Genomic DNA, 14,218 nt, shown 5'->3' with positions numbered 1-14,218 from the left:
TCTATCACGGACGCTGACCTTTGACCTCTTGATTCCGTCAGCTAATCAGTCCATCTTTGCATCATACTGGATACTTATCCCAAGTTTGGTCAAAATCCAATCACTGGTTCACAAATAAGGAATAAGTCACATTTGCTCTACAGCGAGGATACGGCGGCTGTACGCCCTCTGAATTGACAGAAACGTGCGGCGGCCGCAGAGTTTCTGCGGTGGCCTCAGAGTGGCCCTACTCCGTTTGGCTATATTTTACAGGCCGTAAGGTCGCCGTGGAATTACAACGTGGAGTTATAACTTTTTTCATTTCTACGTTCGCCGTAGCAATTCCACAAGCCGAAAAAAAACCTGGTAAAAAAATAAATAAAATTAACCCATTCGTTACCGTCCGTCTGGCCGCACGTTCGCCTTAGGGCCCCCCTGCGGTCGCCTTGCGGGCACCTTGCGTCTGCCTTGAAAATTCTATGGCCACCGCAGGAATGCCCTAAGGTCACCATGCGACATCAAATCAAAGACTGTACGGCACCCCCACTTTTTCGGTCTCCACAATTTATAAATACGCTGTGCAGCTCCCCAAAAAATAAAAACATATGTGACTGCTACATTGTGTGACCGTGGAAATACTGCGGCCGCCGTATAATTGCTGGTGGCCATAGATTTTGGAGACCCCAAGGCCGCCGTGGCAAATGTGACTTCGGCCTAAATACGCCGTGCGGCTCCCCGAAAAATAAAAACATATGTGACTGCTACATTGTGTGACCGTGGAAATACTGCGGCCGCCGTATAATTGCTAGTGACTGTAGATTTTGGAGACCCCACGGCCGCCGTGGCAAATGTGACCTAGGCTAAAGCATGGTAACATAATTTTTTTTACCTCACATGACCTTTGACCTTTGACACAATGAGCCCAACATCTAATCAGATTATCTCTGTCTCACAATATATACAATACTGTTACCAAGTTAAACAAAATCCGTTTCACGGTTCTTTAGATATCGCGATAATGAGATTTAGCATGCGCGGACTATGTACAGAAGGACAGACGGACAACCCGAAAACATAATGTCTCCGGTGACTTCGTCAACTTAGGCATTAAAAAACACAAATGAAAATGTCGCTGTAACATATTTTGAGTTGCATTGTATATTTCGACTCAATCGGGTAACTGGAAACAAGCTTCTTTTGGACAAGGATATTATAAATACCAAATCTATAGCATTTTGAACCAAAATAAAGCAATGAGGATGAAGTATATTTTCAGGGGCGCTATGATCAATCTTTGTTCTCAACCGAGAAATAAGAAGTCTGTGCCAGAAATCTCAACCAAAAAGAATGTAATCACCACCAACCTTAAATGGTGGAGGTGGGACATGACGGGCCAGAAAACGTGACCGCAGGGGTGGATCCAGTGGGTTTCCATGGTAACGGGGTACAGGAAGTCCCAAAGCAATAACCCGAAAGTTTTCGCTCACCCGCACTGCCTTCCAAGCATTTAGTTCTGCTTGGCCGTGTTCCTGAATTGTCAAACACAATACTGACAAATAGCATCATCATCATCATCATAACAAAAGTACACGTCTGAGGGGATTTAGGGGTGGGAGAATGGCTGAAGTAGAATGATGAGAGAAAAGAATAACAGGAAGGTAAAGAATGGTGAGAAGGGAAGGAAGGGGGTCAAAACAATGAGGGAGAGACATGTAATGGTGAGAGGGAGAGGGGTGTAGAATGGCTGATATCAGGAAGGTGGAAGATAAATAACGAGAAAGTTTATACAACACATTTCCCCGCGCTGTCTTGAGAGACAAGGACAGAGGCGGGGTCTACGAGCGGCAAATTTGATTGGTCGTCATTAAGTAAAATGCCATAATATTTTGTCCAAGTACTGCTAAACGGAAGAGTTTTTGAAAGTGCTAAAAAGGCTATTTGTGCTCTGGTGTTCAATTGAAATGAAATAAAGATTTTGAGGGTCAAGGAAAAATAATTTTGTAAGTTTACCACTGTTGATGTATTTTTGGTCTGATACACCACCTTGTTTGTGTCTTTTATGACGAGTTTAGAAACAGCAAGTTTTCTGTTTGGAATAATTTTCAATTTTGTATGACTGCCAGACAGACAGACAGTAAAAAAAAAATTCTCACTCCTCTCTGTGCATGTGCAATCGGGATGAATTCAGAGCCATATAACTGCTAAACTGCAGGTTTGTTTTCCAATTAACATTCCAATTCGGTTCAAAATATAACTTTCAAGTGAAATTAAGTTGTTCTTCGATCATAAACTGACATTTGTAGACAGAAGGACAAGACAGACCGAAGTGAATCAATTGCTTAACCCTGCTGTTCGCTTCGTGTGCGCAGGGTAATGACCATGGGGAGGAGTAGTCAGAGGGATAAACTAAAGAGAAGAGAGGGCAAGAATGGTGGAAGAGGAAAGGCAAAAGGAAGATGAAGGCAGTGGAGAATCAAGCACAATAGGTAATATCATTGCAGAGAAAATTCTAATACTTTCCAGTAAAGGTTTGGTGTAAGAAGGTGGAAAGAAATAATGGTTTGAGGTACATGTGCTTCACTTTACTAAAACAGGACCACAGATCCTGCAGGTCACTCACCTGGATCAGGAGCAACAGTCAATGACATCATAAAATATCAAACTTTTGTTCATGCACAAAATCTAGTCACATGATTGGTTGAATGGAAGCCCTCTCGATTTTGATTACAGCGATATATGTTTACAGGTCATGTTTTTTACAGGTTACAGGCCTGTATGTACCATGGCATAGAGTCCACCAGCATCTGGAATTCTGCAGTAGCGATGTGGTACTATTCTTCAACGAAAAAATCAATCAACTCAGACCTGTTTGATGGACGTGGAAAACACTGTCTCAGATGTCGTTGAAGAATATCCCATAAATGCTTGATTGGGTTCAGATCTGGTGAAAGAGAAAGCCATGACATATGGATAACATCAGTGTCATGCTTATCAAACTATTGAGTGACCACACGTGCTCTGTGGATGGGGACATTGCCATCCTGGAAGACTTCCCTCCCAACAGGGAAGAATACTGCAACATGGGGTGAATATGATCACACAGTACCATGAAGTAGTGATTGGCATTGACCTTGCCTTCTAAGGGAATGACTGCACCCAAACCATGCCAGGAAAATGCACTTCACAACATTACAGAACCACCAGAATCCTTCACTGTTGGAGCCAAGCACTCAGGGTTGTAGAGTTCTTTAGGTTGAAGCCACACGTCCGTTTATTGAGAACATTGTGAAGGATTATTCATCTGACCATATCACGTTTCACCACTGCTCAGTAATCCATTGCCTGTGCTCTTTGCACCATTAGACTTGCAAGCGTGCATTATCAGGGGTGATGAGTGGTTTTTGCACTGCAACCCAGCTATGGTATCCCCCTCTGTGGAGTTGTCGGCTGACCGTTTTTTTTATGAAACTGGATGCTCGCTCCCCCAGGTTGAAATTTACAGTCATTTGATCTGCAGTTGCTCGCCTGCTTTGTGTTGCACTTCAAATTAATGCACGGATATCACGATCCTAGAGTATGTACTTCCGCCCACTGTTGCCCTTTGCTGATGATGTCTTTCCCTCCGAGTTCCATGCTGACATCACCTTAGACTCCGTTGCTCATGAAACATTCACAAGTTGAGCTGCCTTTGTCACTAAAGCTGCTGCCAAATATGCCCCAACAATCACCACTCTTTCAAAGTCACTGAGGTCTCCTCTTGCAACTGTCCTAGCCATAATTATAGGCAACCAGGCCTGTGCAGCATTTTTGGACATGTTGCTGAAGAATGCTGGGATTTTATTTGCTGAATTGACGCATGGGTCACACCTGTGTGAAAGCCGTTGCTTTCAATATACTTGGTGTCCCTCATTTACCCAGGTATTTATATTTTATTTTTTGTCCACTATCTGTATATTTATGCAAGTAAAGTGTACAGTCACAGAGCACTGTTTGTTTTTATAAGCTGATCATATTTGTAATCTTTTATACTTTTGGCCTTCTCAAACATCTATAGTCTATATTATTTGTGACATCTGTGTGAATGGTTAGGCCTATCCAGTATGTTAGTTAGTGCAGGAATGCTAAAGCCATTCTCCAGTTTTAATTTGCAGTAAATTTGGCCACAACACTATCCACATCTATCTGAAAGTTTTGATGAATATGCATCATTGCTAAGCCACCTATGTGCTTTGCTTGCATTGTGGATCCCATGTAGTTCTTTATCCTGTGCAGAACACTGAAAGACCTTTCAGCTAGAGCAGTTGAGACCATTGTGGTCGACACACTGTCATGGTGGTCGACACATTTGGGTATAATTCAGTTTGCCTCTTGTGATTTGAAACTCCTTGAATGTGTAAAAAAATGGCACGATGCAAAAGAAACTAGAAAGTATCTCAAAATGCAAAGCCCATCTACATCCACTTTGTACTCGAGCGAAACAGCTAAAAAAATTATAATGTAAATTTTATTCATTAGTGATCTCCATGTTCTCATAATAAAGGTTTGTTGAAAAATTGATGACAAAAGCTGAAATAGTAAAACAAGTACAGCCTGGATCTGTCCAGGCTCAAAAGCTCAAAAGTAAATAAATAAATAACTACGGAAGCGATTAAAACCCCCCAGCTGTCTCACGTTGCACAGTAGTGGACGGACAAATAAGGCCTTCTTCCACTCATTGAGACTTTGCCTTTTGACATTCTGACTCAATTATTAATGTGTTCTCCATATTCTCATAAAGGTTTGTTGAAAATATGATGATAAAAGCTCAAATGGCTATAATAAAAAAAGAGTTATACCCTGGATGCGCGCACGCACACATACACGCACGCACGCATACACACCGAAAATGAGGTCTTACGTTAAGAAGATGGTCATAGCGATGAGGAGCAATGAGGTGCCGCCCATCATCAAGTGTTGCCTCACGGTTTTCCAGCAGATTGTTGAGCACGGGAAGCACATTTCTCTCAGCCCGTTCCACTCCATCCAAAAGCAGCACTCGCCCATGCACAGCTGCTCGCACTGCACACTGAATGTAAAACAAACGCTGAAAACGGCAGGAAGGCTAACAGAAAACAATGAGTGCAGGACTTTGTGACTTAATAAGGAGGATACATTTAGCACTCTTAAGATGTATCAAAGTGCATATAAAATGTGTAAGTCAACCAGCCTTATTCATATTATCAGTTTTCAGCTCTTCCATCTCACAAACAAGTCTCTTTGTCTGTCCATTTACCTCTCTGTTTAAACTGCTAATTGACTTCAATAAATGCATCTTCCAATTATACAATTAAATACTAAATTTACTTTTCAGATCACAAATGGCCAAATTAATTCTGCATACAATTTACAAGGCATTCAAATGAAACAACAAATTTTATTAACTAAAAGTTGATAAGAGTATGTTTACCACCAGGGAAACACAGTTCACTGGCGTTTTGAGCACTGGCCCTTCATTAGTTAATGCCACATCCTTTGCTCTGGTGAAGGACTAACACTGAAATCGGCATTCATCATTTCATTCCCCATTGCAGTAAAAACAATTTTCCCAAAATATATTTGATAAAGTTCATCGTTTATCTTGTCTGCCAACAAAAATCGACATACGCCTTCACAGACCTGCCTTTAATGTCTTCCTCCAAAACATGCAAGTTAGTTAATGTTCCACCTAACAGCAACAACTGCTTGCTGGAATACAAATGGCAATTTTAGTGACTTTCATTTTTGTCAACAATAGCAAAAGAAAATGCTAACACAAAAAAATTTGTACAATGCGTTGCATTTTTCAAAACAAGCAAGAATATCAAGATAAAATCCATAAATAAATCCAGTACATCAAATCTAAATTTGAGGTCTGCAGGTCATGAAGCTAATTGCCCGAATCATTGTGCCATATGGTTCACCAGTACCATGTTCTCGATCAATATTGTTATTTTTCAAGTTCTTCCCTGGAAGCTTTCACTCTCTTCAATCCCACTCTTCCCTCCAGGTCTTCAAATCAGCTGTTCACCACTATCTCTTAAATTCCTCCCATCCAAAACCATGATCTTTTCGACCTCTGTGAATGCACCCCAAACCCACCTCATTCAAAAATTCCTTGCTTTCCTTCCTGAAAGTCTCTGTAGAGTAAGGACCTGTAAGTCCCTGGAGTGTCCATCTTGTTTACCCTGTGTACCCCGCCTCATCCCGCTCTCTTCCACAGATGCCATCGTATCTCTGTTCCCCACTGTTTTGTGCTTCCCTCTCCCACCCCTCTTGTATCCTGCTCCCCTTGTTGTACGTTCAATGTGTTAGCTTTCATATGAGCCTCGACATTGTACATTAAAAAAAAAATTAAGCTTGTCAGCCAATTTGAAAAGACAGGCAAAGTAATTTGAAATGGATATTTCCAAGGTACATAAACCTCATCTCAACTGACCTGGTCCACATAGGTAGCAGTGCCTGCACAGATCTCCCTCCTCTGCTTCAGCTCCGTCTCAGTCGTATCTCGTGACAATGTCACAAACTCTACCTCACGTCGAGTTAGTTCCTCAAGAGGGGGAGATGGCATGCGTCATTGGATTACTCGATCAAATCAGTATCTTAGATAGCACAATTTTTGCGACACAATCACAAGGTGAGGGAAACATTGATTTATATGGGTAGGATTGCAAAGAACGATAGCAATACACTTTCAAAAAAAGCTATTTAAATGAATTACAAACTCTTATGCCCACACCTGCAACATTACCTGGCATTCTCAATTATCTTAGGTAATCTAATAATTTCTGAAAAATCTTCCAAATAGGACATAACTTGCACAAGTGAGAAATATACTATATGATCATAATGAAGGTTTGAAAACCATTTATGGTGTTAATTCTTTTCTTTGGCAAGCAAAAATATCAAGAATAGCTACACCATAAGGAGATGTTTGTCTGTCTGCCTGTGTGTGTGTGTCACCATTTTTCTCAGCGACGGCCAAACGGATCTTCGTCAATGAGTGCCGGGGAGTGTTTTAAGCAAAAAGTTTTTTTTGCAAATTTTGAAAAAAAAGAAAAGTTGGATGTTTTTGGATAAAAAAAAAATATAGAAAAAAAATCACTCTATCGTGCCTAAGCCTTTGTAGCGATGTAAAAGGTAATATTAAATGATTCCAGACCCCATTCATTAGTAGCCCCATTCATTAGTGGGTGAAGGGAAATTGGCCCACACAAAAAAAGAAAAAAACAAAGTTAGATTTCTTCAGTTCGGTTCAGTTCGAATCAACTTTGTTCAATGATTAAAGCCTTTCAACAAACTCAGATCGGATCAACTCTAAAAACCCAATAAAACATCCAATTTTCTCTGGATCTTATAAACAGGAGTCTGGATGGGTACAAGCTACTGCTAAAAATGCCACCAACAACCGCCAAGAGCATAGAATTTGTGCGAAGTTCCAAAAGATTTGTGCAAATTAGAATAAGTGCAACGTCCACAATTTTTTGGCCATTATTTTTTTCTGGATAACAGTTCTTCCGTTATTTTGAATAATAGTGCTACTTTGCCACCACAGTGCCTGTAAGCTTGGTAACAGGTGCCGTGGTAGCAAAGTTTCATCCCATATGTTGGAGGTTTTAACTTTTAACCTCAGCAGCGTACGAGTGATCACGTTTTCCTTTGTCCTCCTGAATGTCTCAAAAGCAATTGGTTATTTTATATGACTTGGTGTGCTTTAGAAAGGTTAAATGGTTTCTCTTTATGAGTTTCAAAGCAAAATACATTTCATAACACATGACTTCTGAGTCGTTCGCCATATTAACTTGTTTTTTCAATGAGAGCCAAAGTTTTTCCACATGTCACATGACGATTGTGTGTGTGAGTGTGTGGTTGTTCATAAAGCATAACATATCCTCTGCTAATTCCCCCACACTTCTCTGTGTCTGTGTCTGTATCTGTGTCTGTCTCTCTGAATGGATCTGGATGGTGGTTATTCCCTGATTGTGGTTATCTCCGCACATATCTGGACCATGGTTATCTCCACACATATCTGAATGGTGGTTATCACCACACATCTCCGATCAGTGGTTATCTCTGCACATATCAGGACGGTGATTATGTCTGAACGGTTGTTATCTGCGGACGTGTCCAGACAGTGGTTATTTCCAGACAGACCCTCCCCTCACACTGCCTTCCCTTGCCCCCCCCCCACTGCCTTCCCCTCCCATCCCACCACACTTCTTTCCCTCCCCTTCATGCTGCCTTCCCTTACCCCACCCATCCTCATTCCCCCACCCCTCCTCACCCCCCTGCTTCCTTGCTCCCCCACCCCTCCTTGGCCTCTCGACCTCCTCACGCCTCCACCCCTCTTTCTCCTCCCCTCTTTTTCTCCCACCATCCTCCACCCCTCCCTAATATACCCATTGTCCAAACAGTGGTTTCTCTCCGGACATGTCCGGACAGTGATTATATCCGGACGGACCCTTCCCTCACACTGCCTTACCTTGTGCTCCCCTCATGCTGCCTTCCCTTGCTCTTCCCTGCCCTACCCTCACGCTACCTTCCCTTGACGTATCTGGACAGTGATTATGTCCAGACGGTGGTTATGTCCAGATGCACCCTCCCCTTACATTGCCTTACCTTGCACTCCCCTCACGCTGCCTTCCCTTGCTATCCCCTGCCCTCCCCTTATGCTAGCTTCTGTTGCCCACCCCTCATGCTGCCTTCCATTGCCCTCCCCTCACGGTGCCTTCCCTTGCCCTCCCCTCACACTGCCTTCCCTTTCTGCACCCCTCCTCGATCACCCTCCCTTCTAGCTCCCCCACTCCACTTAACTCCCCCACACCCCAGCCTCGATATCTCTCCCACTCCCACTCCCTCCTCGCTCCCCACTCCCTCCTCGCTCCCCCTCCCACCCTTCACCCTATCCTCCCTATTACCACCACAACGCCCCCCCACCTTAATATTCCTGCCAGCGAAGCGAGTCTCGTATCTTATAAAAAGGGGTAAAAAGGCTCATCGTGAGGATTTTTCAAATGAATAGTGACAATAAGTTTCATGGTTGTATATATTATTTTTTTCACTGTGACCTAAGGCTCCTGGTCAAGCTTGTATATAAATTGCATTCACGCTGTACCTGAATCAACTTCCTGAATTCGAACTCGGCGAGTTGCGCATCTGAGTCAAGTTTGAGTCAAGCCGAGTTTGGATGTCAACTCAGAAAAGAACTCAGATGTTCTCTTGTCACATGAAATGAAGTAATTGCAATATTTTGCACGTGTGTGTGGTAGAAATTTGCATTGTTATGTGAATTGAATGCATTTTGAATGGGAAAGTTGTTTCTCTTTGTGAGTTTCAAGCGGCTTGCAAAGTGGTTGATACGGAGCGGCTAGCTTGGAAAGCCATAGCAAACAGCTTGCTGACGGAACAGGCCCCAGACGTGTGTTCCATTACCAATCAGCTTGTAGAGCACGAGCCAAGTGGCTCACTTGATTTTTTTTAATGCTCAAGCAAGCACTCCAACAAAATGGTTGATAAGAAACGGTTGGCTTGGCAAGCGAGAACAAGATGATTGGTCATGGAACACACCCTGGGCCTCAAGGTATGGTTCGTTCTGGGTTAACTCCAATTGGCTGTGGTGGTTGTTCTTGTTGGCATGCTCCTTCCATGTACTTTAATATATTTTTCTCTTGCTTCGAGAAATATTACTATATATAATTTGGTTAGCTCCTTCCCTGTCCTTTGAAAGGGTTCATGCTCTGGTAGAATAATAAATGTTTCTGTTTGAACAAATGCATGAAGAAACCATTAGCACTTTCTCTTCTTCTTCAAGCTCGGAAAGAGGTTTATAAAAGGCAACTTTGCGATTAAATGAACACATTTTTGCTCCAAATAAATCCATTGCAGTATTGGCTTTCCAACAATGCAAATCAATTGTATTATAAAAAAAACAAGGAAATCGATTATAAAACATTATAACCAAATAAATTGATAATAAAACAATCTTATAATCAAGTAAATCAATCATAAACCAAAACCACAAAGAAGCAAATTGATTATAAAACAATATTATAATGAAGCAAATCGATTATAAAACAATATTATAAACAAGGAAATTGATTATAATGCAATATTATAACCAAATAAATCGATTATAAAATACAACAAGTCTGAAGACGACGATGGTTCATGAGCGGTATTTGACGATGTAGATTGTTTCAGAAATCAAGGATGAGACAATGTGATCATTTTTGACCAAGTTATAAGAATGATCAACATGATGTGGTACGGGTGAGAGGTTATGAGCTGGAAAATGTCCAAAACCCAGTTTCGTTCAACAACTTAAAAAATTTGACCTTTGCATAACCTTTAAAGGTCACAAAACAATGTTGTGGACATTAAAATAAGGAAACAGGATATGTGCTATAGCTTATTGGAGTTAGTTCGTCGAAGAAGGTCGAAAACCCGGTTCGATTCCCACAACTTTGAAAATTTGACCTTTGTGACCTTTAAAGGTTAAAGGTCAAGGATTATGACCTTTGGTGCAAAACTTCCTCTGGAACATTCCAGGAACAATATAACGTCATATAAGCTATATGGCATTTCGCACTCATCGGATTATCCATACTTTGATGAAATCAGCGTAAAAACAAACTTGAAGGGGGCGCCATGGGCGAGGTGTTCGAGATAGAGCAAAATGGTTTCAAGACTTTAGGTGGGGAATGACCTCAAGATTATACATAAAAAATAGTCATCCAAGCTCTCAAAGTTTGGGCGGTCGTATGATTTTTATGTCAAAATTCGAAATATTCTAAGTTCGTGACCTTGTGACCTTGACCTTGGGACGAAAATGAAAAATTGAGCTCCGTGGCACTATGCAGGTGCCATTGGGCTAACCAAATACCGAAACCACTGCCAGATTCGACAAACCCCTCGGAGAAGATGGATTTTTTTTATGTCAAAATCGTAATTTTCTAAGTTCGTGACCTTGTGACCTTGACCTTGGGACGAAAATGAAAAAAATTGAGCTCTGTGGGGCTATGCAGGTGCCATTGGGCTAACCAAATACCTAAAACCCCTGCCAGATTCGACAAACCCCCTAGGAGAAGATGCAAATTGAAATTGATTACCCCCTAAAAACACAATTCACAATTTTCTAAGTTCGTGACCTTGTGGCCTTGACCTTGGGACGAAAATGAAAAATCGAGCTCTGTGGGGCTATGCAGGTGCCATTGGGCTAACTGAATACCGAAATCCCAGCCAGATTCGACACACCCCTCGGAGAAGATAAATCTTTTTCAAAATTCGCAATTTTCTAAGTTCGTGACCTTGTGACCTTGACCTTTGGACGAAACTGAAAAATCGACCTCCGTGGGGCTATGCAGGTGCCATTGGGCTAACTAAATACCGAAACCCCTGTCAGATTCGACAAACCCCCTAGGAGAAGATGCAAATGGAAATCGGCTACCGCCTAAAAACACGTTTTTTGGGCATGGCTCCACCCATAATGGGCGCACCACGCCCATTTTCAGGAAAACACAACTAGATCATCATATAAACCTCCCACCAAAATTTTGTCAGGATCGGATCAAAACCCACGAAGCTATGCTCGGGACAGTCAGACAGACAGACAGACACAGGCAGACACAGACAGCAATAACGAATATAGTGGTCACTTATTTTTTCGTGAAAATATTTTTTTCATGAACCAATATTATAACCAAATAAATTGATTGAAAAACATTATAACAAAAAAAAAATAAAAAAATAAAAATAAAAAATAAAAAAAAAATCGATTATGAAACAATATTATAACCAAATAAATTATTTATAAACCACAATATTACAACCAAGTAAATCACTTTCCAACCAAGTAAACTGCCATAGTCGGTTTCAAAATGATACTACCTTTCCAATGGTACCATTTGCATGTAGAAACGACAGAAACTCTTTAGAACAAGTGGTACCAGGCACAACAAATCCCGCACATTTAAGGTGGAAAGTTATTTTGGGGATAAAATTTAAATTTGAGACATGCTTAACCTGAATGTTGATTATAAGAAATAGAATAAGGAATATTTTAGTCTTAGTTTGAAGTCAATTAAACCATTTTTGACGAAGTTATGACCGTAAAATGATTTTGACCTTTCAAGGCCACGTAAGGTCAAAGGTCATGGTGTCAAATGAAAGCCAATAAATGACTTGATATATGTCTTCCATAGTAAACACGTATATTCCTAATCTTTTTTGATTTATAATGGAAAATATGTAATTTTGACCGATGACATCATAATGCTTGAACGTGATAACTGTTGTTTAAATCACAGGTACTTGAAACTTGTAAATTATGTTAGTCTAGAGCTAGCCGCGTATGTCTGTAGTGTGTAGATATGGCCTGCAGAATTAATATTTATTATCCATCTACCCACACCTATCAAACATGTGTTATAATATATCAAATTAACATAATTTACAAGCTTCAAGCACCCATGGTTTAAATTTGTAACCATGTTTTAGTTTTAATGGAAAATTTGTAATTTTGGCCAATGACCATGACCCCCAAAACTTCGGACCTTACCGATCTTCACAAATATGCATTTTTCACTATAGGAATGGGTAGGATTATAAGTGACAAATAGAATAAGGTTCACTATAAGCTCAGTTTGAAGGAAATCAGATCATTTTTGACGAAGTTATGAGCGAAAAACGATTTTGATCTTTTCGTGACCTTGACCTTGACCTTTGATTCAATTGGACCCAAAAGTTAATGGGGTCGTCCAAGGTTCATTGCCCACCTGTGGATTAAATTTGATAGTGTTTGCTAAAGCCGTTTTGCCATAAAGTTGCTAACAGACAGACAGACAGACAAACGAAAAATCGTGCTTAGCACGACACTTGGCTAATTAGTTGACCTTTCCGTGTGGTGGTCCAAGCAGTAATGTCATGGAATGTGTGGTGTTTATTTGTTCGTACATTCATAAAATGATGCAACGCCACAAATAACAATTATCAGGCATGCGTTGTCATGGTAACGGCAGCAGATTGAAAATTTTCACAACTCATTTAAAGCCACCATGTGACATTCAACAACTTATCATCGGTGCTTGTTGCCTTCATTCTGATCGTAGAAAATATTTGAAAATACCTTGGAACATTGCTTTTCAACCAGCTTTACGATCCCGTTATCAGGTTTGAAATGTGTTGTAAAACAAAAATATGTATTTTATATATGTGTTTTTAATGTTTTGGGTGACCCTGACCTTGACCTTGGGTCAATTTCGATCAAACTTTGTGCACATGTTAATATTACATGCATAAATAGACAGTATAAGTTTCAATATAATAAGTGCAAAACTGTTTGAGAAATAGCCATGTGAAATTCACAAAATTCCCCATTGGTTTATAATGGGCGATAATATAAAGTGATGCAGAATCCATATCCTGATCTTGAACATCACCAAAAGTCACATATCTTTTTGCACTGTGGATTTCTATCAGCTGTTAAAATTTCATCCAAATCGGTTAAGAATTGTGACCTGTAGAACGAATAGAATTTTTTTTAAATCACGCCAATAGCTAAAAACTTTGACGTCATACGCTTGCGAAAACTGTGCATAATTTGTACTAACATGCATTTTAAAACATTTAGATATTCCATTGAAGTTTGTTTTGGCGTCAACAGGAAGTCGCTACGACTTCTGGTCACCGAGTTATGTCCAAAAATGTGTTTTCATGTTGTGTGACGTCATGTCGTGACGTTTAGTCCGATTAAGACGGGGTTTGGACGCGGACCGTCTCAGGTGGATTGCCTATCAGGTGTAAAAATTTAAGTACGACTGGTCCAGCCCATTTGGGCTGTAGACGACCGGACAAACAAACAAACAAACAAACAAACAAACAAATCAACAAACGGAACAGACCAACATACTTGACAAAATCGAAGATTTCGCCAAGTAACAAACCGAACGATTACAATATCCCGCTCCCTCCCTCCGTGGGGCGGGATAATGAAGCATGATGGAGAAACTCGGTTCCTTTTATATACTGTATAGAAAATAGGAAGTTGAAATAAACTTGAATAAACTTTGCAATGAATTGAAATAAACTTTGCACTATGTAGTAACTCATTCATCGGTATAATTTCCTGTGTGTGACATCGTTGTATTGTCATGCGAGGAGTGCTGTGGCCAGCTCTACCTGTCAATGCAGCTTAGATTAAGGCAACGCGTCCCCCATGCGATTTACA

At 40.7% G+C, this 14,218-nt stretch overlaps 1 protein-coding gene across 4 annotated transcripts in view; it reads right to left on the bottom strand.

Moving 5' to 3' along the window:
* VWA8 (von Willebrand factor A domain containing 8) overlaps nt 1-14,218 on the bottom strand; it is a 321,146-nt gene that overhangs the window by 221,979 nt on the left and 84,949 nt on the right. For all 4 annotated transcript variants that reach the window (XM_085869177.1, XM_085869176.1, XM_085869179.1 and 1 more), the window contains exons 4-6: nt 6,434-6,544; nt 4,877-5,044; nt 1,344-1,508 (exon numbers count right to left, since the gene is read on the bottom strand). In XM_085869177.1, the coding sequence (XP_085725303.1) occupies nt 1,344-1,508; nt 4,877-5,044; nt 6,434-6,544 (444 nt within the window). The remainder of the gene's footprint in view (nt 1-1,343; nt 1,509-4,876; nt 5,045-6,433; nt 6,545-14,218) is intronic.

Source organism: Eptatretus burgeri, chromosome 2, assembly GCF_056783735.1.
Source record: "Eptatretus burgeri isolate ZD-2024b chromosome 2, Ebu_testis_v1, whole genome shotgun sequence".
NCBI lineage: Eukaryota > Metazoa > Chordata > Myxini > Myxiniformes > Myxinidae > Eptatretus > Eptatretus burgeri.
This window is presented reverse-complemented; position numbering and strand designations above follow the sequence as displayed.